Source organism: Trachinotus anak, unplaced genomic scaffold (assembly GCF_046630095.1).
Source record: "Trachinotus anak isolate AG129_WGS33_773 ecotype Australia unplaced genomic scaffold, CSIRO_AGI_Tana_v1 ptg000009l, whole genome shotgun sequence".
NCBI lineage: Eukaryota > Metazoa > Chordata > Actinopteri > Carangiformes > Carangidae > Trachinotus > Trachinotus anak.
The window spans coordinates 12,107,661-12,134,250 of NW_027273860.1; the positions used below are offsets into that span (position 1 = coordinate 12,107,661).

General features: G+C 40.0%; 1 protein-coding gene across 2 annotated transcripts; it reads right to left on the bottom strand.

Annotated features, from left to right (window-relative positions):
* Positions 1-682: 682 nt before the first annotated feature.
* Positions 683-26,486, bottom strand: mtrr (5-methyltetrahydrofolate-homocysteine methyltransferase reductase). 2 transcript variants are annotated; one of them, XM_071485364.1, is made up of 15 exons: positions 26,409-26,486; positions 25,230-25,374; positions 24,870-25,023; positions 24,572-24,689; positions 23,949-24,453; positions 23,752-23,865; positions 23,480-23,636; positions 23,205-23,293; positions 20,831-21,011; positions 16,443-16,485; positions 13,273-13,453; positions 12,543-12,661; positions 7,660-7,752; positions 4,139-4,342; positions 683-1,870 (listed from the first exon to the last, which is right to left on the bottom strand). In XM_071485364.1, the coding sequence occupies exons 2-15, from the start codon at positions 25,371-25,373 to the stop codon at positions 1,726-1,728; spliced, it is 2,247 nt and encodes a 748-aa protein (XP_071341465.1). In that variant the 5' UTR covers position 25,374; positions 26,409-26,486; the 3' UTR covers positions 683-1,725. The 2 variants fall into 2 exon arrangements, with proteins under 2 accessions (XP_071341465.1, XP_071341464.1); XM_071485363.1 differs by lacking the exon at positions 26,409-26,486 and adding an exon at positions 26,006-26,218.
* Between the last annotated feature and the right edge of the window lie 104 nt (positions 26,487-26,590).

The following is a 26,590-nucleotide window of genomic DNA, read 5'->3' on the forward strand; positions in this document are numbered from 1 at the left end:
GGACATGAGATTGGTGGTGCTGTTAGGCACACAGCGCATCATTATTTTGATTTTGTCCTCTGCTGCTCCTGTGACTTGGTGAAGCAGCAGGACAGTGAGAGATGAGGGTGAGGAGGTGCAGCCAGCTGCGCCTGGACAAACACAAGGACAGCTCTACCTCTGACAACACTGTATTAAACCAATTATTCACTATCAGGGATTGTTTTCTGCAACAGTAAATGTTTTGTTTACTCGGCTCAAAAAATGTAGCGAATGGGTTGTCATCTACGGCGCAGGCGGTGGAGATTGTAAACATGTTTTCCTCTCCCCTCCCTACAAGAGGATAAATAAAAAGACTGCTGTTAGAAGATTTAATTCCAGGAAGCCGCTCTCTGGGGCTCTGCGTTGTGCTAAGAAGCCCATTGCGAAAAGCCTTTAATTAGCATAGCGCGCTTTCATCTTCTGACCAAAGTCACCCTGAACAATCAAATTATCTCTAAATTTAAATAATACAATCACTCCCAATCAATCAGGGTTCATTATCTCACACATAATTTCCATTGCCTCATGAACATGCCAAGAAAACCTCCACCCCCAACACACGCTCATCCGCATCCACAGCCTTAAAATACATGTGCGTAAGGTCATCTACAAAACACACCTGTGCATGCACAGATAAAAGAAAAAGTGTTGACAACAACAGTTAACACTGAAATGTCTTTTAATTCCTGATCACATAAGTCACAGTTGTGTTTGTTTTGACCACAGTTTGGGAGATTTTAGTCAGCTTTGCAGGAGTTAGAAAAGTTAGAGTTTGTAGTCTCCACACCGACAGGCTGCTGGGTGTGTGGGGGCAGACACAGACACAAACAAAGTTAGTTAGATAAATTGCTGCGGTCGGAGCTGCACATTATCATTGAGATTCACGCCCTGTGTACTTAGAACTTAACACAGTATAATGATAAATTACTGACAACGTCCTCATCTCCGTAGACTTAATTTATAAAATTGTCACTTTGCCATTTTTAGGACCAAACCTGTCTTCGTGATGTCCACAAGAGGAAAAAAGGTGAGCAATATCCACAGTATTTAGAAATATAAAATATGATAAAATATGAAACGAGATTATACTGGAGAAAACCAATCAGTCGAGATGTCTGATTATGACTTTAGAGGTAAACTGTGGTGCATTTCGTTGGCAGTGAGCTGTATTGGCACAATTCAAAAACAAAAACAATTATGAAAAAATGATTTATGTTGTCCTTGACTGACAATAAACAATTTACTGTGTGTCTGTGTTGTTTAAGAACTACAGATTGCTGTGTTGTTTCCATCTAGGCTGAAGCGACATCTCACTCTGAGTCTATTCAAAATCACTCCATTACAGCTGACGGAAGTAAATACCTTTTCCCCAGACAGGACGAAAGGAGGAGGCTTTCCTACACTAAAACACATTTTCATACTCCAGGACCAATCTCCGGCACTACCTCCCTGATCAAGGTTATTTCTTTTCAAACAGCAAAGCCCAAGATGATGTAGTGAACCGATCCCCGGGCTACCATGATACATTCCATCTTGGTAACGTTGGGTGGTGTAAACTACCTCAAGGCTTCAGCATCCACAATTTTTTTGGCTCTAGAGGTTACAGCTGAGTATGCTGATTTTTTTTTCTTTTTTTTGTAAGTTGTAAAAAAAGAAAAAAAGCTCAGTGGATGCTGCAAAATGCCCTTATCTGGTCATCGTCTGTCAGCCCCAGATGTCCTGTAAGTAGCGTTTCTCCTCTCTCAGCCCTGCCAGTCTCTTCATGGCCTCCAGTTGGTCCACCTGAAGCTCTGTTTTAATCATCTCCATCAGGGTGTCATTCACGTCTTTAGCCATGTTCTTAGCATCCCTGGGGAAGGTAGAAGAGGCACAAATATGTCAGTAAAATGGGAAACAGAATTAATATACATGTTTTTGAGACAGTGCTTTGTGTGTCTAAGCGTCGTGGCAATCTGACACCAGCAAGTGCTGCAAGTCCAGGAGTTCATCCCAGACGGATATTGCTGAAATCTCTATCTTGCTGTTGCAGCATAATGGGAGAGATTCATCATCCAACAGTGATGTTTTTTGACTCTGAAAAATTTACCCTGTTCTGATTTTTCCAAAGTCATTTACTCAAAGGGGAGGTAAGCGGCCAGGCAGTGATGAGAGAGGAGAAACAAAGAACGTGATGTTGGGCCGTAGAACTGTTGATGAGACTTGACACGGCACCCTAACCCCATCTGTGATTTACTTTGTCTTATTGTCTTTGCACTGGCAGGAAGAACATATTGTCTTTGGAAAGGGCAGAAGAGGTTATGTACACGCTATAAATGCTACAAACTGTACAAAATGTTGCATCAGTGTGAGGACATCAGTAGCAAAGTGATGTTGTGAGCAGAAAGTTGCTACTGATTATATGTAGAAAAAAGTGTGATAGTTACATAGGTACGATTGTCTTCTCCCTCAATAGCTTGCCCTTAAGCTTGGCACTTCAACCGCTACTGTTTATTTTTCATGAGTTTAGTGCCTTGCTCCAAAACAGAAGTATTCTTTGGCCAACAGATGAATTCAGCTTGGTCATGTCACTTAAGGGACATCCCTGATAAAAGTATTTTTAGCTGTTTGTTTTAAAAGTCATAACAAAATTACTGGGAAGAGCGATTATATTTTAATGTATTTGTACATTGGTGTGAAGTAGTGTAAATGCACTTTCACTGTTTACCTCACTTAAAATATTGAGAAAGATTCATATGTACCTTGTCATTTTTGATCCCACTCTCTGTAATCTCCCTGTTTACTTATGTACGATGCTTTGTCCCGTTTCAACAGTTAGACCTGATCATCTGGATGGATAATCTTTCAGAGCTTTGAGAGTCTGCCTTGTACTTGGCAAAAATACACACCATGGGCTTAGAAACAGGACAAACTTCATTTGGATGCGCTGCTTTCATGCCAGGTACTCAAATGCAACAGTCAAAAAGATGTTTGATGAATCTAACTTTCATCAAACTTTGATGTTTGATGAACAGATTTTCTATATTTTGATGATTGTCAGCAAATCTCATGAAGAGACCAAAACAACAACGAATGTGTCCTCACAAGTATACTGTGTGTGTATATCCAGAATCTGATTTAGCTTGTGCATCTGTGTCATTGACCTACATTGTTGTCCAAAAACTATTAAAAACACATCAGTGGGCCACACTGTGAACCAGCTCCACAGACCCATAATGGTGATCACTTTCACAGTCTCTGGAGGGGAGTTCATGTAAGGCAGAGGCCACTGTGCATGCTTGGGAACAAAGTTTGCCATTTTTTCATTGCCTTTTTAACTTGTACAAACTTAGCATTAGAAAATAAAGTGCTCTGTCCTTGGTTGGGGAAATGTGCAGACCACATGATTAGCCACTTCTCCCCTTTGGGTTCTGTGAAATACTGTCAGTCAATCAATGCAGCACCTTCATTCTGCCTCGTTTGGCTTTGTTGAGCACAGACTGCATCTTGCATCTACACCACCAGTCTCCTGTAGCTCTGTTTTTGGGGTGCTCGATGCCTCGCTATCAGTCCACGGAATAATGTTAGTGTCCACTGTTGCTCTTAGTCTCTCCCCCTCAGCACATCTCTTCTGATTACTCCATGCCATTATATCAATCCATCACTTTCTTCTTGTTCATCAGACATATATTCATCTTCACCGTATCAATCAGGTTGCAAATTTCTCAAAGAAATTCATCTAAAGTTAGGAGGTCGTGATTTGTAGGAGAACAAGCTTGTGATGCAGTGTAAACAGAACCACATTTCCATGCACGCTTATTGGTCTCTAGCTTACAGGAACTACACTGCAGATACTGTACAAGTGATCACTGTTATCAGTCTCATATTTTCTCAGTTTCAGCCCCCCCCCCACCCACCCATCCCATGAAATGTATAGTTTAATATCATATTTCTGTCCATTGTGAAAAATTAAAGCCATTTATACAGATTAAATAACAAGGAGATGTGTGTGTGAGTGGAGCCAGAACATGACACAGCTATACCAGGTGGACATCATGGAAGAAGAGACAATTTCATTTAGGATGAGTTAAGGTTAAAATTAAAGTCACCACTAAATTGCTGTTATCAGTGTCAGTCTTACCCGCAGACATAGAGGTGACCGTTCTGTTTGAGCAGGATTTCAGTGATGTGTTGGCTGTTAAGCAGCAGGTTGTGTTGGACATATCTGGGTCGAGCTACTGAGGTGGTGACCTCCATCTCCTCCTCCTGCTCCTGGTCATCTCTGGAAAAACACACCTTGAGGTGGTTCAGGATACCACTGGACACAAAGCCCTCCAGCTCCTCTCTGGGAAAAGGAGACAGCATGCAGAGTCACATCCAAACATTTCAGCTCATTGTGAATCAAATTTCCTACAAGGTTATCCCTGCAGTCTTGGACAGGTTGGTCCTAATTGGTGAAAATGAGTCTTTCCAAAGCTACAATCAGGAAAGATTCTGTTAATGATGTGGAGAAAAGATCATGTAACAGTGAAAAACACATGCACATTCTTAATAATAGTTTGTATTATAATCAATAAGTACATGTAGAAACTGCTTGCCGAGAATTTAACTCAATTCTCACACCAATTGTTTATCCTTCCACAACCAACACTTCCAAAAGATATTTACTAATAGCTTTAACCATCTCACAAGACATATAACCCCAGAACATTTCCTATTAACAAAAAAAACCTGTCAAGCTCGATAAAACAGAACGCTGATGGGCAAAAGGTCTGAGCAAAACTGTGCCAGGCAACCAATTCATCTTGCTTAACGAGAGAAGTGCAAAAAAATATGGGTTTCATAAGCAAGGTCAAGTCACTTTTATAAGCATCTTTTTATAATCAATTCTGCCAGCCTTGCAGTTGGGTGTAACCTTGCTCCCTATCGGTGGTTCGCTTGCCAACTACTCCTTCTTCTGCCTCAGTGTTTTTACAGGGCCTGGGGTGCTATTGGAAGAGAAGGAAGGAAGAATGTGGGGAGGGAGTACGGTTTACTGTGGCTTAGAGCATCTTGTTTAAAGCTAAGCAGTCAGAATGAGTAAAAACACACACTCACAACAAGCCACAGTTTTAAGATCATCGGCGAAGGTCTTCGCCTCAGGGGTCTGTGTTTTGCAGTAACCCCTAGACTAAAATAAGGCATTTTTCAGTAACACATAGACACTGTTGTTAGAATACTAACATAAGGAGTAATAGGAGTATTATGGTCTTTGTTCCATGTGAGACGTCCAGAATTGTTGCTTCTCTTGCAATATTTACCACCTCACATTTGATTGAAGACAGAGCTATAACAACAATCTCATTCTTTTGACCAAGATGTGTGATTGTGAAATCTGTTTGAACATGAGAAGGAGAAGGATGGCGGAGTCTTCTTTGTTTGACGTCTGAACATGAATCATCATAGACTGATAACCATGTGAGCAGAAACCAGCATTTGACAAAGGACAGTTGACTTCTTAGGAAAAAAAAAAAAAAAAAAAACAACAGTCAAGGTTTTCTGAGAGGCAAAACCTGCCAGACTCCTCTGCACACACACAACAGCCTGTGGCAATATCCCGGACCCGAAAGTGAACCCAGCAGGCCTTCCAGTCATGTTTCCCCTGCAGCATGAAATCACATGTCATAAAGAGGCTGAGAAATCAGAGGGAGAGGAGGAGGGTAAGGGCAGGGGAGGGGAGGGGAGGACGAGTTTGATGTGACAAGCAGCCAGATTGGCATCAACCTCTCACAGGGATGTTAAGTGCTGTGAGTGATTGAGGCACATTGCAAGCTTTGTTTGTTTTTTCCTGTTGGAAAATTCATAGCAAGATTGTGATGTTGGGCACATCCAGTCTTGACATTTTGTAATATTTATAAGCATAAAAAGCCATTTATGCAAGTTTAAATTTCAACTCCTACTTATGACTTCAGCTGAACTTTTCTTTAAAAAAATCTGGGACGCTAAAAAGTACTATAAACTATGCTAACCATGTTTCCAAGGCGATGTGACATAAAATTGCACTTACTTTTAGAGAAATCCAACAGAGATGAATGCAGGCAGGCCAATTCAACTGCAGGTATGTTGTTCTCATTCTGCTAACCTATTTAAATTGAGTGCAACTCTTCACGGGTGGCTCATAAAACACAGACTAATCGCTTTGGTCAACACTGTGGGGGTGTTCATCAAAGAAGCCCACACTGTGAACAAACACCGCCTACTACCTGGCTGTGAGGTGGTATTTAACTAAGGGATAGAGGACACAGAGGGGAACAAACAACATCCTCTGTGATCTGTTCTTGTGTGATTAAGGATACTAATCCATTCGCACAATTTAATCCTGCAAAAGAACTCCATCAGTGCCCCAGCATTAAGTACATGCGCACTACTGATACTAGGAAAAGCCAATCAATGAGTTTCTAGTCAGGAGAGAGTAAAGCCAAAGCAAACTTATATGAGAAATGATCTACGCACAGGGTGATGTCAGTTTACAATGCTTACATAACATAGGATCAATACAGGAAAAGTAGTACATTCAATACAACTTAGTTGGATACAATTTCAAACCAACACTGGATGGAAATACTGAATATTGTGTCAATTCTGAGCACTAAACCAATAACTCTCTATAAAACAAAAAGCAGGGTTGTGGTTTAGCAAATCTGCTTATCAAAACTGAATCTTTTTGTATCCATTACTGAATCTGTTTAAGTTTAGTTTTCAACAACGTTAAGCAACAAACTAAAGATTTAAAAATTAAACCTCAAATATCAATATCTAAATCCTTAATATAAAAAAACAACACTTCAACCTGCATCACCAGATTTTTTGGCTTTATGGGGGCAAGAAAAAAAGCTGTTGTCACCTTTTAAGTTGATCTGACAAACCTGTTAGCAACATTAGCATTCATAGCCACCTGACAAATGTAAGTCTCCTTTTAGCCCCGTTTTTGTCTCCACCAGCTCCTGAGAATGTTACATAATAGCTAAATGTTTGCCTGAAATGTAAGCAACATTACTTTTTGCTAATAAATAACTTGAATTACCACCTCATGGTTGTATGCTGCCATCACTCAGACTGGTTTCAGGTTACAGCCCTGTTTATCCAGAATCATTCTGGCTAAAAAGTGACCTTGATCTTTGTCCCCACCAAAATCTAATCAGTTCATCCTTGCATCCAAATGATTGTATCCGCCAAATTTGAAGAAATTTCCTCAAGGCATTACTGAGATATCACATTCACAAGGCCAAAACTGTGGAGAGATTCATTAGCTTCTGAGCTTACCAAATACAGATATTTGATCAACTTAGAAAAGGATTCTTAAGAGAAATGCCTATTAGAGCCCAGCCATAATAAACAGTCACATAACTTCTTTGCAATTTGCTGCCTTGAGTCACACGCACAAGGCAAAGCAACAAGACACTAGTATTCCTGGACCTTTTCACTCACAAGAAAATGACAATCATGCATACACAGTGAGATGTACATTATTGAGGTCAAAGATTTCAATAAGATTATGCTGGGGCAAGCTGATGATGTAGAACAGCATGTCTGACTTGCAAAAGGTTAAGTATAGATATATGTGAATGTATGAGTATGGAGTCTGGTTATAACCACCGAACGGAAAAGAGAAACACAGCTTACCTGAACAGGTAGTCTCTGCCTCTGTGGCGACAACCAAAGAACAGCCAGGTCTCGCCAAATGCGGCCTCGGGGTTCTCCTGCCTCTCCTTCTCTCTGAAAGTCAAACAACAGACGTTAGTGGTCAATCAATACTAACAGACGAGCAGAGCAGATGGAGGAGAGGAAGTCCTTCCTAGCAGCAGAGGTTAAAGAAGAGTAGTGACACCATTAAGCACTTTCTACAATGACAGTACACTGAGTGCCACAAATGCCTAATGCGCGGAAACGACTGTGCATGCTGCAGCGAGGACATTATATGTATGATTAAATTTCACCCAAACAGAAGGATAGATCCCATCACAATAAACAGTTACCAAAAATGAAACCAGGGCTTGTGCTTTGTGTGTGGGTGTGTTGTGTGTATGGTTATGTGTCCAACTGTGCTTGTGTGCAAAAAAAAAAAAAAAAAACTGCTCTTGCAAAAGTGATTCCTCTTGTGGCTTGGGAGTTTGGCAAAGCTCCCAGAATTCTTTGCAGGCAATGACAACACAGCGGCACAAAGATGCTGTGAGGTTGTCGGTATCTGTGCTGCACACCTGCTGCAAAGGTGACAGCTCTCTCCCAGATAAGAACAGTTGACCCTCAACCTTTCATGATGCCATCAGTCAGCTGACTCTCTAAAGAGTGTGGCATTATCTGTTACCCCTTTCTGCAAGCAGGTGGAGTGGAGGAGTGGGGTTGAAGTGACTGACCACAACAAGGAGCTGAGGGATGCCACTGAGAGGCACAGAGCCGAGGCCCTTTGTGCTGCGCTGCTGCGCTCCGAGGATAAGGTGATGGCTCCCCTAAACTCCATATTTTGCTATTTATGTAAAGACTGAATCATGCTTTGTGTTTCAGTCACAAAGTTAAAATGGCTGCAAACTTTTCTGCTTGAATCAAGTCTCCACATCACACTTGTGCAGTTAAGTTCCATAATGGACCACGAATGGCTTCCATACTAGTTGTGATGGAAAATCATCTCATATGTATAACTCAGATTTAGGCTGAGCACAGGGAAACTTTCCTTCAGCAGATGAAAGGTCAAACAACCAAAACAACCAATAAGCAAAACATATTTTTAAGGGGAGAAGGACTTTCATTATCAGTGGTTCTCAAACTATTGTGGGGGGGGGGCTCCTCACAGGACATGGCTGCACCCCAGGAGGGGCAAAAATGTAGAGTGGTACTAAAGTTGAATGAATCAATTTCATGTGGACTAACAGAGACTATAAAAAATCATATTAGCTTAGCATATTAGATTTTTGACAGCGTGATGAAGTGTACAAGGATGAGATGGAAAGGACTTTCACTAGTGAGTCCAAACAAAGGTCAGGAAAGAAAATGTAGCAAGCTTTTTATGTCTAAAAAGTTTAATAAAGATCATCAAAATGTTATTTCACTAAACTTTCCATTTGTCTCATTTTTCTGTTGCTTATTTCCCCAACTTTGCTAATAGTACAGAAAAATTTATTAAGTACAAGGGCACTGGGGCAGGATTTTTTTAATTTTCTAATTTTTAAACCACTGGTTTCGGCATTCACTCAAACAAATATCCCAAACCGTTGCTGGTCTCAGCTTCTAAGATTTTTTTTCTTTAATGTCATTGTAAATTGGATCGTAAGCAATGTTAAGACGTCATCTTTGCTTCTGGAAAACTGTGATGAAATTTGTTTTCTATTTCCTGACATTTTCTAGAGCAAATGATGAACATATTTGTTATATTTCAAATCATGAAAATAATGTTTGAACAATAGTTAATTGCAGCTCTACACTAATTAACCCTAGCGAAAAAAACAAAATCAATGCAAAAGTCTAAATGTGAATACTGAAACAAAGTTTTGCTCCGTATTAATTAAATGGACTTAGTTAAGAAAAACGCTTTGGAGAAGAAGTTTGTTTGAACTGTAAGTCTGTGAATGAGGCCTGGTAACAGAGCTGTCTGGCTGAGTTGATCTGAACACTCAGATCCCATCCATTAGCATCCTGGACGAGATTCTTCTGATCTGCAAACAGCCTCAAGTAAACTCATTTTAGTGGGCTCGTCTCTCTCCTCTCGCCGCCTGCCCTAAAGGAATCAATACCAATATGAAAAACCTGGATTCCATTCTGAGTAGACCACACCGGCGCCTTCCCTGAATACAAATCACATCACATCACATGCCCACACTATAACAGCCTGCAATACAATCCCAAAGGAGAAGGCAGCATCCACAGAGCACTCCATTTGGGGTCGAAATCAGAAGCAGTTGCCTTTCAGTGCCATTCAGATGATCAGCAGGAGGGGGAAACTGCAGGGGAAGCTGAGGTGAAGACTTGGTAAACATCACAATTATCTCATATCTTTCATCTGTTTTCTTTGCCGCTTCGTGCAAGTCTTGCTGAGTGGCTTTTAGGGATAAAAATATAACAAGAACTAAAATAAAAGCCCACATACAACGACGGCTCGAGGCTTAATCGCTGGAATTAAATTGCGGAATTACACCCATATACATTCAACCATACTGAATTCAAATAGTTTCATAATACAGAACAATGTTGAGTACCAAGATGCTGTAGCCTAATTGTAATCAGCTGTTTGGTTACACTGATGAAACGAAGCTCAATATTTGTTCACACAAACTTAATACAAGTTGTCATCTTGAATGTGCCAAGTATGCCTACTGGCATACCGAAGTATTGAACTGAACAAACAGATTCTTTTTCCAAAATTAAAGCTTGTTAGAGCTGCTAAGGAGATTAGGGCTAACTACTCAGTTAAAATACAATATTTGTTTAACTGTCACTGCTCCAGGCTAAATACAAAAACGCTGAAAATTACATTCCCTATAAAATCCTTGCATGCAAACGACAGCAATCAATACCAGACAACTTGGGGGCCTTATTAAAACCTCTTAGCAAAAGCAAGTCAGCCTCAGACCTTCTTCTACTTGTTGACGGCACAACAAACTCGCACAAAGTACTTTTGCAAACAGCCATCGAAAACCAGTGGGGGTGGGAAACGGGGAGAGGTAGGAAGATCGAAGTGTCCCCATGTTGTTCTGTTGCTAACAGGACCCTTCTCAGGCCTCGAGGCTGATATGGCGTCCCGTTGACAAACTGGTGATTGTTATCTCCTATCAGAGTGCACCGTCAGCCACCGAGGCTTTGTTTGGAATCTCAAGTTCGATTCTTTACAATGCCGCGCACCATGACAAGGTTTTTACAATCCTCCTGCACAATATGCAGTTAGCAGGGGAGAGGATGAGAGACACAGAGAGGGAGAAAGAACTGAGGAGTCAGACAAGCTGATCAATCAGTTCACATGGGTTTGTAGTCCAACAGTGAAGAGCCTCTTGAAATAAAAAGAAAAAACATGTTTGAACTTTAATGAAAGAAATTTTAAAACATTATGCATTTGGGATGCATTTGATTAGGTGTAGTTATTGTATTATGAAACAAAGCCTTCCAAGAATCAGCCAAGGTCTGAGGGTTTTGTTTGCACTGACAAGCAGGTTTGCAAGGACAGCCCATTAATAAAACACACAAATGTGTATTTTGATATCTTTTTTATTTTTTAGAAAGAGCAGTGTTTGGGTACCGCTGGAAGGATCAAAGTAAGACGGATAGTTTCATATCACTGCTGCTCACCAGAGTACTCTCCCCCTGGCTCAACCTTGATCATTAAGAAGAGGAGTCTGTCTGCGAGTGGTGTGACTAGGTTGGTCCAAAAACGTTTGCCATCTTCAGTGCTCCTGCATCCCAAAAAAGCAGAGACACCTCTCACCCCAGAGGACCTCTCATCCTCCCAGGAATCTGCTGCAGACAATCCACCACCCTGCCATTGCTTCAGCCGATGCCGTGTCACCTCTCAGAGCAATCACCCGCCGATGCTGCCCGCCACAACAGAGGAGACATCCGGGGGATTTAGAGACAATTGGAGTTGACTGGGGCACAACCTCATTTATACAAAGCCACCCAAGAGTTAGACATGTCAGTCTGACTAAAAAGGCTACTCCGCTTTCTGACAAGTCATGGTGGCTGTGGGCCTGGTTCAACATATGGGCATCCGGCTGGATAGAAAGGCTTTAGTCACATTAAATCCTTCTGGCAGGTCAGCTTCTTGCAATCTTGATTCACCCGTCAATTCAGAAGCTCCGAAAATTGAACAAAATGTCACATTTGTCACTCCTCAGGCATTCAGACTTACTGCCGTGGTTAAACAAACTGTAGATAGCTACGATGCACTCGACAATCACAAGGAATGATTTACTCCAACATTGTGGCCACCACCTACTGGACTTCCTACTTTCAAACCAATAACACTACATGCATTACCTTGACTCCTTGCTGTTCATTACATCCCAAGTCGTAAACGTGTGTATCAGAGAGGGTCTAATTTGTTCCTGTTGAGACAAGTGAGGCATCCGAAATAATCCCCGACGTGATTGCAGACCTTGCCGCTAGATTTATTATGCCTTACGAGATGTACATGATGTGGACTTTTATCAGCTTTGAGCAGGGTCTCATTGAATTGTCTCTGCAGATTACTTGAAAATATGCATAGATGATGTGAACTTCACGCACATCACTTGAACATTTTGAATATTCATTACGTGGTGCAGGAATTTCAGCTGGAGTAATCTGTGCCACACAGTGCATCAGTCAGCACATAACCTGCATGCTTCTGATGCTTGACATGGACATTTGATTGACCTACTTCAGCTGCTTATCCTGTAACTTGTATGACATTGGCACAGGATCAAGTGCATCGCCATATGTAATTGATTTCTTTTGATAGAGACATTTGCAAAATGATACTTGAAAAAAATGTTATTTATTGTGGTGTGAGTTAATAACATAATGTCGTGTAGTGTTTGCCATACCTTTGCTGGAGGAAACCAATGAAGGGAGCAACTCCTGTGCCAGGTCCGACCATTATGAAGGGCACCGACAGGTCAGACGGAGGCCGAAAGGAGCAGTTCGGTCTCAAACTCACATGGATCTGAGGGCCAGAGGGCATTAGAAAGCATTTAAAATAATGAGAGTAATTACAACAACGCTGAGAAGTCACTATGGGCTTACCAATCTATTAATTGATCTACTTAATATTCTACGACATACTAATGAGAAAACTCATGAGCTCCAACTGGAATCCATAGAGTCTGTGTTACAGAGGATTTACTTGCTTGAATTTAAATTATTTTTTTTAATTAACCACACACAACTGGCCCAAAGCTCGTTCTTTTTTTGGTGTCTCATACATTAAAACTGAGCTTCCAGAGGAGCCTAAAACATGTAGTACGAACAGGTTGAATCCCTAATTCCAGAAACTGCACACCTTTCTGATATTCTGCCATCTCTTTTACTCGGGAACCTCTTGCACTGGAATATTTGAAGGGAAATGGGCAGTCCACCTCTCTTGATAATTTTATTACAAAATTTTAAGTAAGGAAAGTGTAACCTACAGAAGTACATCTATTTCTTTTCTCCCAATGACTGGGGGGTTATAACTGTAAGACCACCTGTGAACACTTACAAATACGTAAGCCAACCAAGAGCCCACAAAATTGCACATTCTAGTCTCAGCCCTCTATTTTCCAGTGTACTCATTACCTTAGGCAGAGCCTGGCTGCCAAAGTGTTCAGGCTTCCCAGGGAAAACCAGGCCAGGATTGATGAGGTCAAACAACCAACCGGTACACAAGCCTCGCCTCCCCGCAGGCCGTGCAGAGCATGCTGGGAACTCTACCACGTTGAAGACAAAATGCAGCTTTCCCGGGTGCTTAAGACAGGAGCTATAGCGATGGGACCACAGAGAGTTTGAGATGGAGGAAGACAGGGGTAGAGGGAAACAACGGTGTGTGACAGTGTGTGTGCAAGATATAGAGAAAGACAGCGACAAGCAGAGAGATACACAGAGATGAAGTGAAAAATGGAGTGAAATCCAGAGGAGCAGAGGGAGAACAGATGGATACAGAGAGGCACAAATGATTCGCACAACATCATGTTCAGAAAATTTAAGGGCTAAACAAAGTAACAAGGATTCAGTATTAACTACAAATACAGACATAACCTTGATGTGTGCTAAATTATGATCTAAACCAGACGCACCCCCACAGCCCAGTCATACCCCCTCATCAACACCACCTGTTGTGTTCTTTTGAATGGGTGTTTAGCTAACAAATACAACCATTTCTCCATTTCTTTAGCTATCTAGTTATTTAGCATTTACTCTTGACTGTTTATTTCAACTGTAAACACGACGAGACAAGATAATATGCCCCCTGAGCACCATGTCTTCAGTGCAGATTGGAGGCTATAGTGAGATGCTGTTGGAAAGTGACAAAATGGCCAGCTGGGGTTAGCTGGTTAGCGTGCTAACTTCAGTAGATGAAAAGAAGTGGTAGAGAGAAGAGTTAGCACTGGCTTTGCTTTCCACTGCTGCAGACAGCTCTTGGTGAGTAAAGGAATTAAGTTTGATGCCAAACACGCAACATTTCTTCTAGACTGGTAAGTAAACAGCTGTTGCTAATGCTAAGGTTGGCTGTGTAGCACCAACCTTAGCTATACCAATAGCTCCTTTAAACTAACTATGTCAAATACTTAGCAATTACTTTAAGTTAACTATTTCAACTATTGCTTTTAGATAACTATTTTGATTTCTCTGTTCACGTGATAACTAGCTGTCAAACACAACATGTGACTCAGGGTGGTGAGAGGTACTGTGCAGTCAACCTACTGTGGCTGGTAGCTTATTATACATCGCCTATACTAAAGTAATCCTAATCCATCTAGATTCATTTTTTTAATCAAGTCGTAATTCCAATTTTTTCAAATTAGTTGAGCTATTCCTCCGTTTTTCCATGTACCACCTGGAAACCGTAGGAATACACCCAAGGATTAAAGTAACCCTGGTTGGGAATAACTCATCTACACAATAACGTCTGCTTCTGCTTCATTGTAGACTAAAAAAAAAATACTGCTGGGAGTGAGAGAAAAAAATAACTTTCTGTCTGTCTTTCTTCAATAAAACTGTCTCTCCCTCTACCTGTTCCAGACTTCATTCCCGGCTGAAGCACTGTCACGCTCTCTCATCCTTCACTCTCCAGTTCCTGTGGGCCACTGGAGACCTCTATTGACCACAGCATCAATAATGCAAGCCTCTAATGTCTCTGCACCATCTGATAAACTACAGCCACCATCTCTCCTGTCCGTTCCCTGTCTTTCCGCACAAACACACACCACACATACACACACACACACACACAAATAAGCAGCTAAGTGAGGAACTAATGAGGGGAGCGGAGAAGTTTTGACATTGCGTTAGATGTTGCTGTTCCACATGAGCTTTAAAGCAAACTTAATGGGCACTATCTTAACAGGAAGAGCAAATCAATGACAGGCTAAGTGAGGCAAAGAGAAGGAGCACTTGGGCCTATTTAAACTAGGCACAACCGGCTAAAGACTACACAATATTTACAGTCCATTCATTTGTGCAGTTTTCTCCTTCATCATTGAGCTTTTAAGGGAATTATATCTACAAATACCCATCCAAACAAAGCTACACATAACATGACATGGAGTGTGACAAAGTGAGCAAACCTCAAATAGACGCAAACATACACAAACAATAATTATAAGGTCTATATTTGTGTTAATATGTTTATATATATATATATATATATATATGTATATATATAGGTGATGGTTTCAGATCATTTTGTTCTCTTTTTAGAAGAGTTTCTAAATGTCTCAGTGTCTAAATTCTTATGAAGATGCCTAACTTAATAAAATTCCTGGAGCCCTTTTGATGTCATAATAAAATCTCTCAAATGTCAGATAATTTAAAAGCTCAATACACCATGAATGTACTGGCAAACTAGCAGATCTCCAGTGGATAGCAATGCATTTCCTAGCTGCCAATAGAGCAAGATCGATATGTATTTTATCATGCATACTCCAACTCTGTCGAGTATGCGTGATAAGTGGAGGATTTAGCGTTATATTATGATGCATGCACAAAAAGAAAATATCAACAATAAATTCACAAAGTAACGTTAAAAAGGTCACATAATATTATATAATAATATTTGAACTTCAGGACAAACATAAATGCAGCCCTCCTCGTCAATCTCTGTTTGCCAATCAATCTGCCATGAAAGCCCAATGTCTGGATTTTCTGATGCATTTCTAATAAATGTTATCTGATTTTCAGAAATATTCATTCTATTTTCTATACAATCTATACTTTGTAAGAATGCAACTGATTAAGGGATTCCTAAACAGAATTAATCAGGTGTCTTATTTGAAAGCAAACAAGAGGAGAGGACGTCATATTATATTTTAATAGCAATTGAGTAAATAAGAGTTTGTTCTTCAAATACATGAAATGTATCAATTAATCCCTTAACATGCCATGACTTAGATACACCACCATTACAAACAGCAAAACATGACCTTTTCATCAAGGTAAAAATAGAGCTATTTCAAACCATTTCCATAACTGAACACCTTTTAGTATCACTGGATTAACAGTTAGGTTAATAGATTATTTAAATCCAGTGTATGTTTTAAATTGTAAGGAAACACATCCAAGGACTTAATTCTACATTCAGTATCACTGTCTTAATACAATTTCTTAATGTGTACTTACTGTGCAACTAGCAAACACGATCAGAAATTAGGAAAATCTAAGACTCCATGATTATTTGCTAAGAATAAGACAGAAATTAGTATGCAGTATTAAAAAATGTAAGCTACAGTCTTATTTTTCTGTCACCTTACCTGGCTGCTGAATAAGGCCTGGGCTGCAGTTTCGGCAAGTGCTCTGAAAAGCAAGCATAGCTGTCAATCATCCTGATGTTGTGCTAAGATTTTGTTACACAGACAACCATGACAGAGAGGAGACAAAATAAGTGAAAGTCATCTCGGTCCATTGAGACATCCTACCAACCAATCTACCCTCAGCCACCCCCACCCAGGTTTCAGTCTTGTTTCTAGGACACACTTCTATATTTATGAAATTACAAACTCAGGGTTATGGAATCCCAAGTGTCCAGATGTGGAGCCAGTAGGAAACAGATTGCTTATGCAGACCTTATTTCAATGCCAGCCATGAAGGTGCCCTCTTTTGGGTAATATGTAGTGTGCATTGTATCTGCGAGGAGGTGTCGAGAGAAATCAGGAAAACGTATAACTTTTCACGCTGTAGCAACAGGATATGCTGTTTGCTACACTGTGACCAACACAAACTATTAGATGTGGACAAAGAGAATGATTGAGAGCTGTGTGATGTGCTTGCTATGCACTCCCTTGCATTTTGTTTGTATTTCAGTGATAGATGAACCTAGGAGAGTAGAGCTGCACCATATGTACCAGCCAAGGCCTTACAATAACACATTTTTCTGCTAAATTGCTTGGAAAGACAAACAGCTGGACTAAATCTGCTCTCTCCTCTCTTTCTGGATTTCTCTGACATCTAAACAGCTCAGGGTGTTACTGAGGCAGCTCTGCACTTTGACATCCATTTCATCTCTTTGAGCTGAGATCTTTTAAAAAAAAAAAAACAGGAAACGCTTTAAACTAAGCTTGAAAGGTTTTAGAACAAAAACATAGGGCCTGCTCAAACAGCCACTTTTCCAGTGATTTTACTAATCCAGATTCCTTCAGATACTAAAAGAAACAATAAGAAAAAAAAAAAACAAGCTCAGGGAGATTTAGAATAGTAATATATGAATCTGGAAGAATTGGAAGAATTATGTTCTCAATATTTTTCCTGTTCCGGGTTGAGATCTGGTATTTTACTGTTCAATTTTGAAACTATAAAGTATATTCAGTCTAATAGATGAAAATGTGCAATCTTGATGATATGGAAAATAGGTTTCTTTTTGTTTTTGGCTTCACAGATGCAAAACATTTCAGTTAGCCAATTACTCGGAGAAAGCCTGGGTGACAGGTTAAAAACAAGCCCTTTATCAGGATAAATTTGTAGCTTTTATTTTCTTTCTTCTGCTTTGGTGTACAACTTGTTTGAAGTTTAGCACATAAACATATAGTATTTCAAAGGGAAGTAGAAATAGTGTTACTGGTGTTTATTTTTTGGTTTTGTATATGTTTTGTATATGGATTATCAGAAATTGTCTCATTATAATTTTGATTAGGGCTGCAACAAATTATTTTCATTAAAGATTAAGCTACCAGTAATTTTCTTAATTAACTGATGAATCATTAGGCCTATGCAACATTAAAAAATAGTGACAAATGCTCTCTATAAATTTCTCATTGACTATTCTATTGGACAAACAATCCAAAACCATTCAGTCTGAATAAGTTCAAATGTTTAGACATGGTGGCTGAAAAAATATTGGACTGCAGGGAAGACAAATTTTACAAGGAGAGCTAAGATTGCATACCGGCCTTGTTTTGTTATAATCAATATGCTTGTACTCTAGATGCAACCCACAGTAAGTCACTTATGACTAAATCTGCAGAAATAAATAGTACTAAAATCTTTTTTGGACAAAACATCACATACATCAATATTCTGCGATCTGTCAGAGAAAGCCTCTCCATCAGAGGGTGTATAATGCACATTAACACAATCCTCTGCAGCCGCATGGTGTTCAAGTTGCTGCTTTTCCATCGCAGAGTGACAGTACGTGTCTGAGGCAGAGGACAGTCAATTCATCATCTGACATCACTGCATCATGATGATACCGCTGGTAGATGGGATATATCACTTTTAAAACCTTTAGAGTGCAAAGCTTTTTTGTTTTTTTTCTTTTGTTTTTTTTTTTTTGTTGCAGCGAGTGGCTTGAGGATATATTTTAAGATATGTATTTCACAAAAAGGTCTCTGTTCCAAAAAATACAGTCCCAGGGTCCCCACTATGTTTTTCATAAGTGATCATTTTCAGGACTACCATCGATCATGCTGCACAACAATATAATCTATTCCATCTCAAAAGTCTCTCTGCGTTGCAATTTATATGCAGAAAGACCATTTTAGAGGAAAAAAAATGAGATCGCAATGTGGTTGCACATAAAAGTTATATTTCTTAAGATATATGGATTTCTTTGGCTGCAGCTGAAATTAAGGAGGTTGTTAGCATTAAAGCATTCAAAGGAATTCTCTGTGGGAGGGTTTTTTCCTTTTTTTAATAGTCTACAAATGCTAATTTCAAGTTAAGGGACCTGCTTTCTCATGGTTTTCCAAATCCATTTAAAAGTTTTCCAAAGCATTTCATTATATCTTAAATGAATGAAGTGGGAATATATATGTGATATGCGGTGCAGACTCTGTGACCAGGAAATTTCATTTTAAATTTCAAGCCTTTCTGGAGAGAGAAGGGGCTGTAGCCTCTTGGGATACAGATGCATTCCCTTTACTTTAGTTTGCTTTACTTTCTTCCACAGGTCACAATAGTGTTAAAAAAAAAGGAATAAAACTGCACCCAGGTAAAATTTTATTTGAACGCTGCAGGAAAGTAAATTGAAAAAGACGCTCATGGACAACATTCACCTCTCTGGGGCTATGACCTCAAAGTTTTCATCTGACACACTATATGAAACAATAGACCATATAACAAGAGAGCTGACTCTGAGAAGCAGGTATCTCTCTCAATTTATACCCAGAATTTACTTTTACCCAGCCTGCACTTGGCCAAAAACATCTGGGCCGAGACATATCTCTCCTCATTATTTATGGTTTGTTTATTAAAGCATAAACTCTGATCAGCAAACACCTCCCGTTTGGTCAGGGTAATGAACCAAGAGCAGAACAAAAATGCAGCAGTACACTTTAACAGTGACACACTGAGTCAGAGTTGACCATTAACCTATGATCCAAGCTGACCCTGTGTGCTTGTGTCCTTGCAAAGCTCAGTGACTCAACAGTAAACGGCCCCATGTCCCTGAAATAACAGCTGTTGCCCCAAAGGCCCTCCAACTCCACATTTTTCACGAGGGAACGACTGTCCCGATTGCCAATTTCTCCATCAGTTCACTACTGAAAAAAGGTGCCGGGCGGGCAAGTAGGCCAAAAATAACTGACATTGGGCAAGGCCAAGAGCTGTGACACAGCTGTTTTAAAGGACAACTCAACTTGTATGTAAAACTGTAGCCAACTAATTTCACTGTCTGGTAAGTTTCAGTCAAAGCTTATTAGATCTATAGTGAGTGACCAGCCAGCTATCTAAATGAGCTGAAAGAAATGTTCGTCTTATACCAACAGCTGGCTCAAAGGGTCAAAGAAGAGATGGCACAAGTGGAAAAGAAATTATCAATATTATTGACAGGAAGGAGATAATGACTAAACTGAGAGAATCTCTCTTAATTTGCAGCTACAATACCGCTGTTATAATCACAGGAAGGGTGACACAAAAACTATACTGGAGCAATGTGGACTTCAGACAAGGAAATGAGTGTTGGTCCTCTGGGGACCCCTCTGATGTACACTGTCTGACCATTCAGTATAATTAAATGCTCTCACATAAATCAGCCTTGAGACTAAGCGCGCTATGCTCTAGTTACTGGGGCTACAGTGACCCCTACTGGATAAAAATGATCCCGACAGACAAGCCTTCCTGAATAACAAGCAACAGAAGGTAGACTTGACATAACCTGAGGTCTTTTTCAAAGTGAAATAACTAGTTCTGAAGTAAATTATTCCACTGATATTTTGTACAGGTGCAGTCTAAATCCCACTCATGTGTCAATCACTGTAATTCCCCATTTGCTTTAGGCAACATGAAAGCCTGCTTTTAATTAAACATGAATACATTATAATAGAAAATTAAAAAAAAACTAAATGAGAAACATCTTAGAAATATGCCACGATATTAGTCTGTTTTCTCATTAGTTACTGGACGAGCATACTGGTTATGAAATGTACCTGTGACATGCTGCGTGACACAAAGATTAAGTAAAATAAGAATGACAAAATTAAATGTGATGTTTGATCAGTTTTTGTACTTCAGAGTTGTTTCCTTGCAGCCTGTTGTGTAATGCGTCTAGCACAGTGTTTCCTTTATACATATTTTACACAGTCCTACGGGAGACACTGTGGTGAGAATAGTTTTTGCCCAGTGCACCTGTTTATTATGGACTCACAGACTCACACTTTTTGGACCTTATGACTAACTGACTGAGTCAGATAACAGCAGGGATTCTGACCTATGAGGAGGCTGAGAGGAGGCGAGCAGGATGGGAAGGCTGTGAGAAGCTCCAAAACGCTGAGGCTTGGGTCTCTCACATATAGGTTGTAATCTGTGGCGCCTTGTTTACTGCAAAGCTCCTGCAGTCTCCTCTTCTGCACACCGTCCCGTGTATGCTCCACCAGTGCTCGTAGAAATGCCTGACAGAGATAGAGAGAAAGAAAGAGAGAGAGATAGAGAAAGAGAGAGAGAGAGAGAGAGAGAAAGAGAGAAATCGTATGTAAAGTCACTGATTCAGGTACCCATTCACCACTGTAAAAAGTAGAGCCACCTAATACATTTGACCCTGCAGCAGGACCAACTTCAATGCCACACTGTGCACAGGCTACATAAAATGCATATCTTTGTAGGTTTTCTGGGTAAATGAAAACTGCAGAGGTAGAAATTGACACCAACCCAGCTATGGAGTACAGACAATTTAATATACGCCGCAGTTTCTGTCCCCATAAAACTGTCATTTAGTTTTTAAATGCTTTTCCAGTTATTTAAAAATTAGTAGAGGCAAAGAAGCATTCTTTCAATCCTTTGGCAAATTAATCAAAATCAATTAATGAAATAAATTAATATGTTTATGTTGCAAGAGACAAGCTGAAGTTTAAATGGCATTTCATCAATTATAGCTTACTATTCTTTTTGTAGGCAGTGATTTAAATTACAGGATTTAAGGGTTCATGAAGAAATATTAAAATTCGGCTGCTGCTCCACTGTTAGAGTGATCAGACTTTATTAATCAAGCTGATATGGTTATAAGAACTTCTAAATATTTGTCATGCCTAAGTGTACTGGAGAATTTCAGTGATTCATTATAGTTCATGAATGCAGAGATTAGTGGCACGTTCTTGCAGCTTGTACTGTTATTAATTATTATCCCGATCTTCCAATCCATCCAGTTTAACAAGCATTTCACCAGTATTTGACGAATGTCAAACTATGGTGACTATAAATGTCAGAGTCTCTGGATGGCATGAGTAATATATTCTAACATTTGCCTCTGTAGAAATGGTGAGTCATTTACCTGTATATGATGCTATTATTGGGAAATGTACTTACTAAGAGGCTATGGTTATTACCTTTCACTATCCTAAAAATCGTGGCGTTTAAAAATTATAGATGTTGTAAATGCTTTAGTAAAACAGATTAACTGCTTGGATTACACAGACAGGTGTTGTAAAATAAAAGTCTTACTGCCTTGTAAGTCTGTAGACAACACTTTGACCTGAAGCAATCAATTTCTGTGCAGGAATTTAATAACATGGGAGAAAAGGAGTCTGTGGAAGTCTCACATGCAGCAGGGAACTGGACTGACAGAAAGTTGAAAAGCTTTTCTTATTAAATCAAAAAGACATTCGGACTAATGTTCCATAATGTCTTCTACTCTTTTTGCATAACATTTTATGGTAAGTTCTTGAACATATTCTAAAAAAAGCTGAATACTGAACAATATATAAATTGCTGTATTTACTGAGAAGCTACTCAGCTGCTGCCATATTCTGACATTTTACAAATTGTCTTCCTTTTGTCATTTACTGCGCTGTTTACAAAAACCAGCAAACTACTGATGCAGATCATGCCCGAGGAAAATTAATAGTTTTCAATTTCAATAGACTGTAATGTGTTTATTAAATAATGAATTTAACTTGCATAATAAAAAATCAGGATGAGAATGCAATGTGAGCAAAAATAAATTCCAAGATGGAAATTAGAAACTGCATGAGGAGTACAGGAAGGGTCTCAGTGACTCAAAAGCCACTGTGAGTAGTATAGTAATAGCGTTTAAAGGAATGTTGCAAAAGTTAGATAAGCGTATGAAACCGTATGTGCAGACCACATCCCCAACCAAAAGTTAGGCACTGCCAAAGCTAAAGGTGGCCAGTTGACACTTTGATGCACCAAATGTGTTAATCGCCATTGCCACAGAAGACCAGGAAAATGTAATCATCACTCAACCTTTGACCCAGTCACATTAAATTCTGACCCATCTGAGCTTATGAAACCAAACTATGGACCCAAACAAATCTTTTGGGTCCAGACCCTGTCCTGACAGACTATTTCAGTACCAATAGGCTTGTTAAGTAACGAAATCAGTGCCAGTTGAAATAGTCAAATAAATGCACTTCTGCTTGAAAAGTAATACACTCTTCTCCAAGCTTTGACAATACAAATAAAAGCAGTGAGCTCTTACTGGAGAAAACCTGACACTAAAAAATATCTGCCTTCTTATTATGCTGATACACCAAAAGAACAAATAGGATGTCACATAAAAGAGTGGCTTGGCAGATGCAGTTTACAAAGACAGTAGTTGCAGAGCAATGTTTAGACATATTGTACACTACCTTCTTAGGAACACTTCTGATCTCTAGACACCATGTGAACAAGTAGAGCAAAGAAATGCGCTGGGGGATGTAAGTCGGCACCTGGGCACCTACAGCCAGGGAGCAAAGAACATCAGAAAATCATTATAATCAATCATTAAAACAAGGTAAATAAGGGTCATATGCAATGTGCTATAATCGCATAAGAGATACTGTGTTAGAGCTGTGTCGTTTTCTGTAGAATTCAAGAGTACATTAGCCATGCAGGTTAAAATTATGTGACAGGTGAACTTAACCTTTCTTCTTGGTATCCTTATTGAGAGAAATGTGGACATGATGGTTCCTCTGGTCCTGAAGGCCCAGTCTGTGGAGCATGTCCTCCACCTCTGTGGCTCTGTTTGGGCAGAACACGTCAAAAGAATCCCCTGGCTGATAGGCCATCATCGGGTAAGCCTGAGAATAAGGAGAAAGCATCTACACCTTAAACTGCAGACTAAATCTAAATCTAGATCTAAATTCATCGTGCAGGTGGAGAAAAACGTCATTAACAGGATTTAGTCAAACTTACAGAGATGTCCAATTCTAAGAGGAGGGACGTCTTGACTGAATCTCCTCTGGTCAGCTGAACAGCTCTGTTTATGGGAACCTCATGAACATTTTCATCGTTTAGCCGTCCAACAATCTGGAAAAAAGAAATAAACAAATGTCAGATGCAGGGTGAAGTATAGCACAAATACTGGTTTTATCAGCAGCAGCACTCCTCACCTGTTCCACAGTGTCCACATCCTGGAGGGAGACATCAAGGTAGGGAGGAGGCAGAGCAGGAACATTAAGAGAAGATTCTGACAGTGGGGGCAGGGAGCATGTCAGTGAGGCTGCCAATGCAACATGTGGAACTCCAGCATCCTCAGTCTGTGTCTCTGGTGCTGATGTAGAAACACTGGCAGTGCCATGAGACTGGGATGCCAACACAGGGCTCCCTGCAAGCGAAGCTGGCCTGAGATCAGAAACAGCATTCCGTGTATCAGAAGATGAAGATGCATATTTGGAGTCCGTGTCTACAGATGCTCTGACTGACTCGCAGCTCTGGTGGTCATTAAGGCTTAGGAGGTTAAGTTGGACATCTGGTATGTATGAATCGGGAGTTTCCTTTGGTGAATCACCCACATCCCCTTTCGAGGGATCAGTCCTATCAGATGCCATTTTTGATAAGGCTCCTTTGATTGCTTTCCACAGTCCTTCAAGCCAGGGGTCCAAAACCACCTCCAGCCTGGAGAGAGGAAAGTCCACAAGATGATGAAATGACAGCAGTGTGGTCAAAAGATTTTAACTTTGGGGGAAGGTTACAGGCCAAATGCAGGGAACTTCCATTTCTCTGCAGAACTTACCCTACACCATCATCTGCATATCCCGTTGCATAGAATTGTTTGGCTCCAAGTTCCTGTAGACGACGCTCAACTGTCTTCCCACAGTTGCAGAAATTTGCATAATTTGTGTCTCCTAAAGCTGGAGCAGACCGAGTAAAACAGATGAAGATTTCTCAAGCCAGTAACTGCTCAGAAAGTAAACAATGTGCAGTGTTCTGCATTGTAATGACTTACATAAATATGCTGTGCATATCAAATTCCACATATTCACAGATGAGCTACAAAAAGAGCTACTGCAAACCCTCATAACAGAATTTACCTAAAAGTGCATAGCAAAGGTGTTTATAGTGGTCAGTGGAGAGGGTCTTCTTCTTGATGCGCTTTACAAATTGGAGGGCATTGTCTGGAGGTTCCCCATCTCCAGTAGTAGACACAATAAAGACCACTGGGGCATTCTCCTTCTCCAAATTGTACTGGAACCAGTTATATGATTAATCAGTGACTGGTGTTTTCACAGTCCACATTAAAACACATAACATTAATATCCTTACAATGATTAGGCAAGATCACTTTTATTAATATGTTACTGATGTGTTATTGTGTGTCATTACCCATGCAGTAAAAGAGAGGCTTAAACAGCTCTACTTCAAGAAGAACCATTCTAATGTGCAATAGCTACCTTCTCACTCTGGTTCAAGCAGCTGAGCTCAGCTACCAGTCCATGATCCTCAGCCTCCTCAGCTATCCCCTCTGCTATGGATTGGGCCTGGCCCTTCTGAGATCCGTACAGAACCACGAACCGAGGCTTCACTTCAGAGGGCATGCTAGAGCATCCAGAGCGACATCGTATTTTTAAATGACATTTCGTAACAGACATTTTTCACAACAAGACTTGTTCTAACAGGAAAGGCACAGGCGTTACAAATGACATTAACAACGGTGCCACTGTGTCCGTGCCAGGACGCTGTGCATGCATAATAACAGAGCCCTGAACCCGAAGCAGCTAAATGAAATTCAGCCATCATCCCTTTTATTACTTATACCATTTAAAATGTCTTTTGTAAAAAGATGCAGCAAGATGAACTAGTGTAGGAGGCTGTGGTGTGGGCTTAAGGGTCTTGACATGTTGACAAGATTCATAATAGACTTTTCATAAATCTTGAGTTAAAAAGGTCGAGTCACCTGGTTGACAGACGTTATCATCAAGCCATATCACCACAGTTTATATTTGAAGAATGGGGATATTCTCTCTGAATAGCTAACGTATTAATTTAGTTCTATCACACAAATTTACATCATATTCACAAGCAGCAAAGTACATCTGTAACCTCTCCAAAGCTTCTACAACTAGACCTACTTACAAGGCACGGTTAAAAAACACTGTCAGATACTTGTGAAGTACAGAAAGAAATCTGAAAGATGATATATTTGTGTTTTCACGACATCTTAGCTTACCTACATACTTCACGATTTGACAGGCTACAGACAAACTGCCACAAAGCAACCTTTTCAACATAGTGAAGAGCAGCAGCCCTGAACACCACCATGAAGTACCCGGACGTTGCGTCAGTTTTCGACGTTGACAGCGTTACATATATATACACGTGGATTCGAGCATGTACTTTATCTTTCCACATCTAAATCAAAAGCAGCCACTTCATAAATATACCACAGTTGTGTATTTTTAGGTAATAGCAACTGACAACTCGGTTTCCATACGGAAGACTAGCCCTGGCTTGAAAAAGTCTTTCAGCAAAAGCGGTCCAAAACTACGTAAAAAACACAGTGCCATAAACAAAGTACCACAGAATGCAGATATAAATGTATTGAGTTTTTTTTCCCGAAGATATATTTATACCTTTTCTTGTAGCAATTCAATCAAGTCCCCTTCTTCCCATGTAATTTTATCAACACTGGAATTCACGCGAGATTTAAGTGGACTGTGATTGAACGTGATCGGAAGAAACCACATTGAAGAAGGCTTTTTTGTTTTGTTTTGTTTTACGCTTTACATCATGTGTGAAAAGCTTGAACTGAACA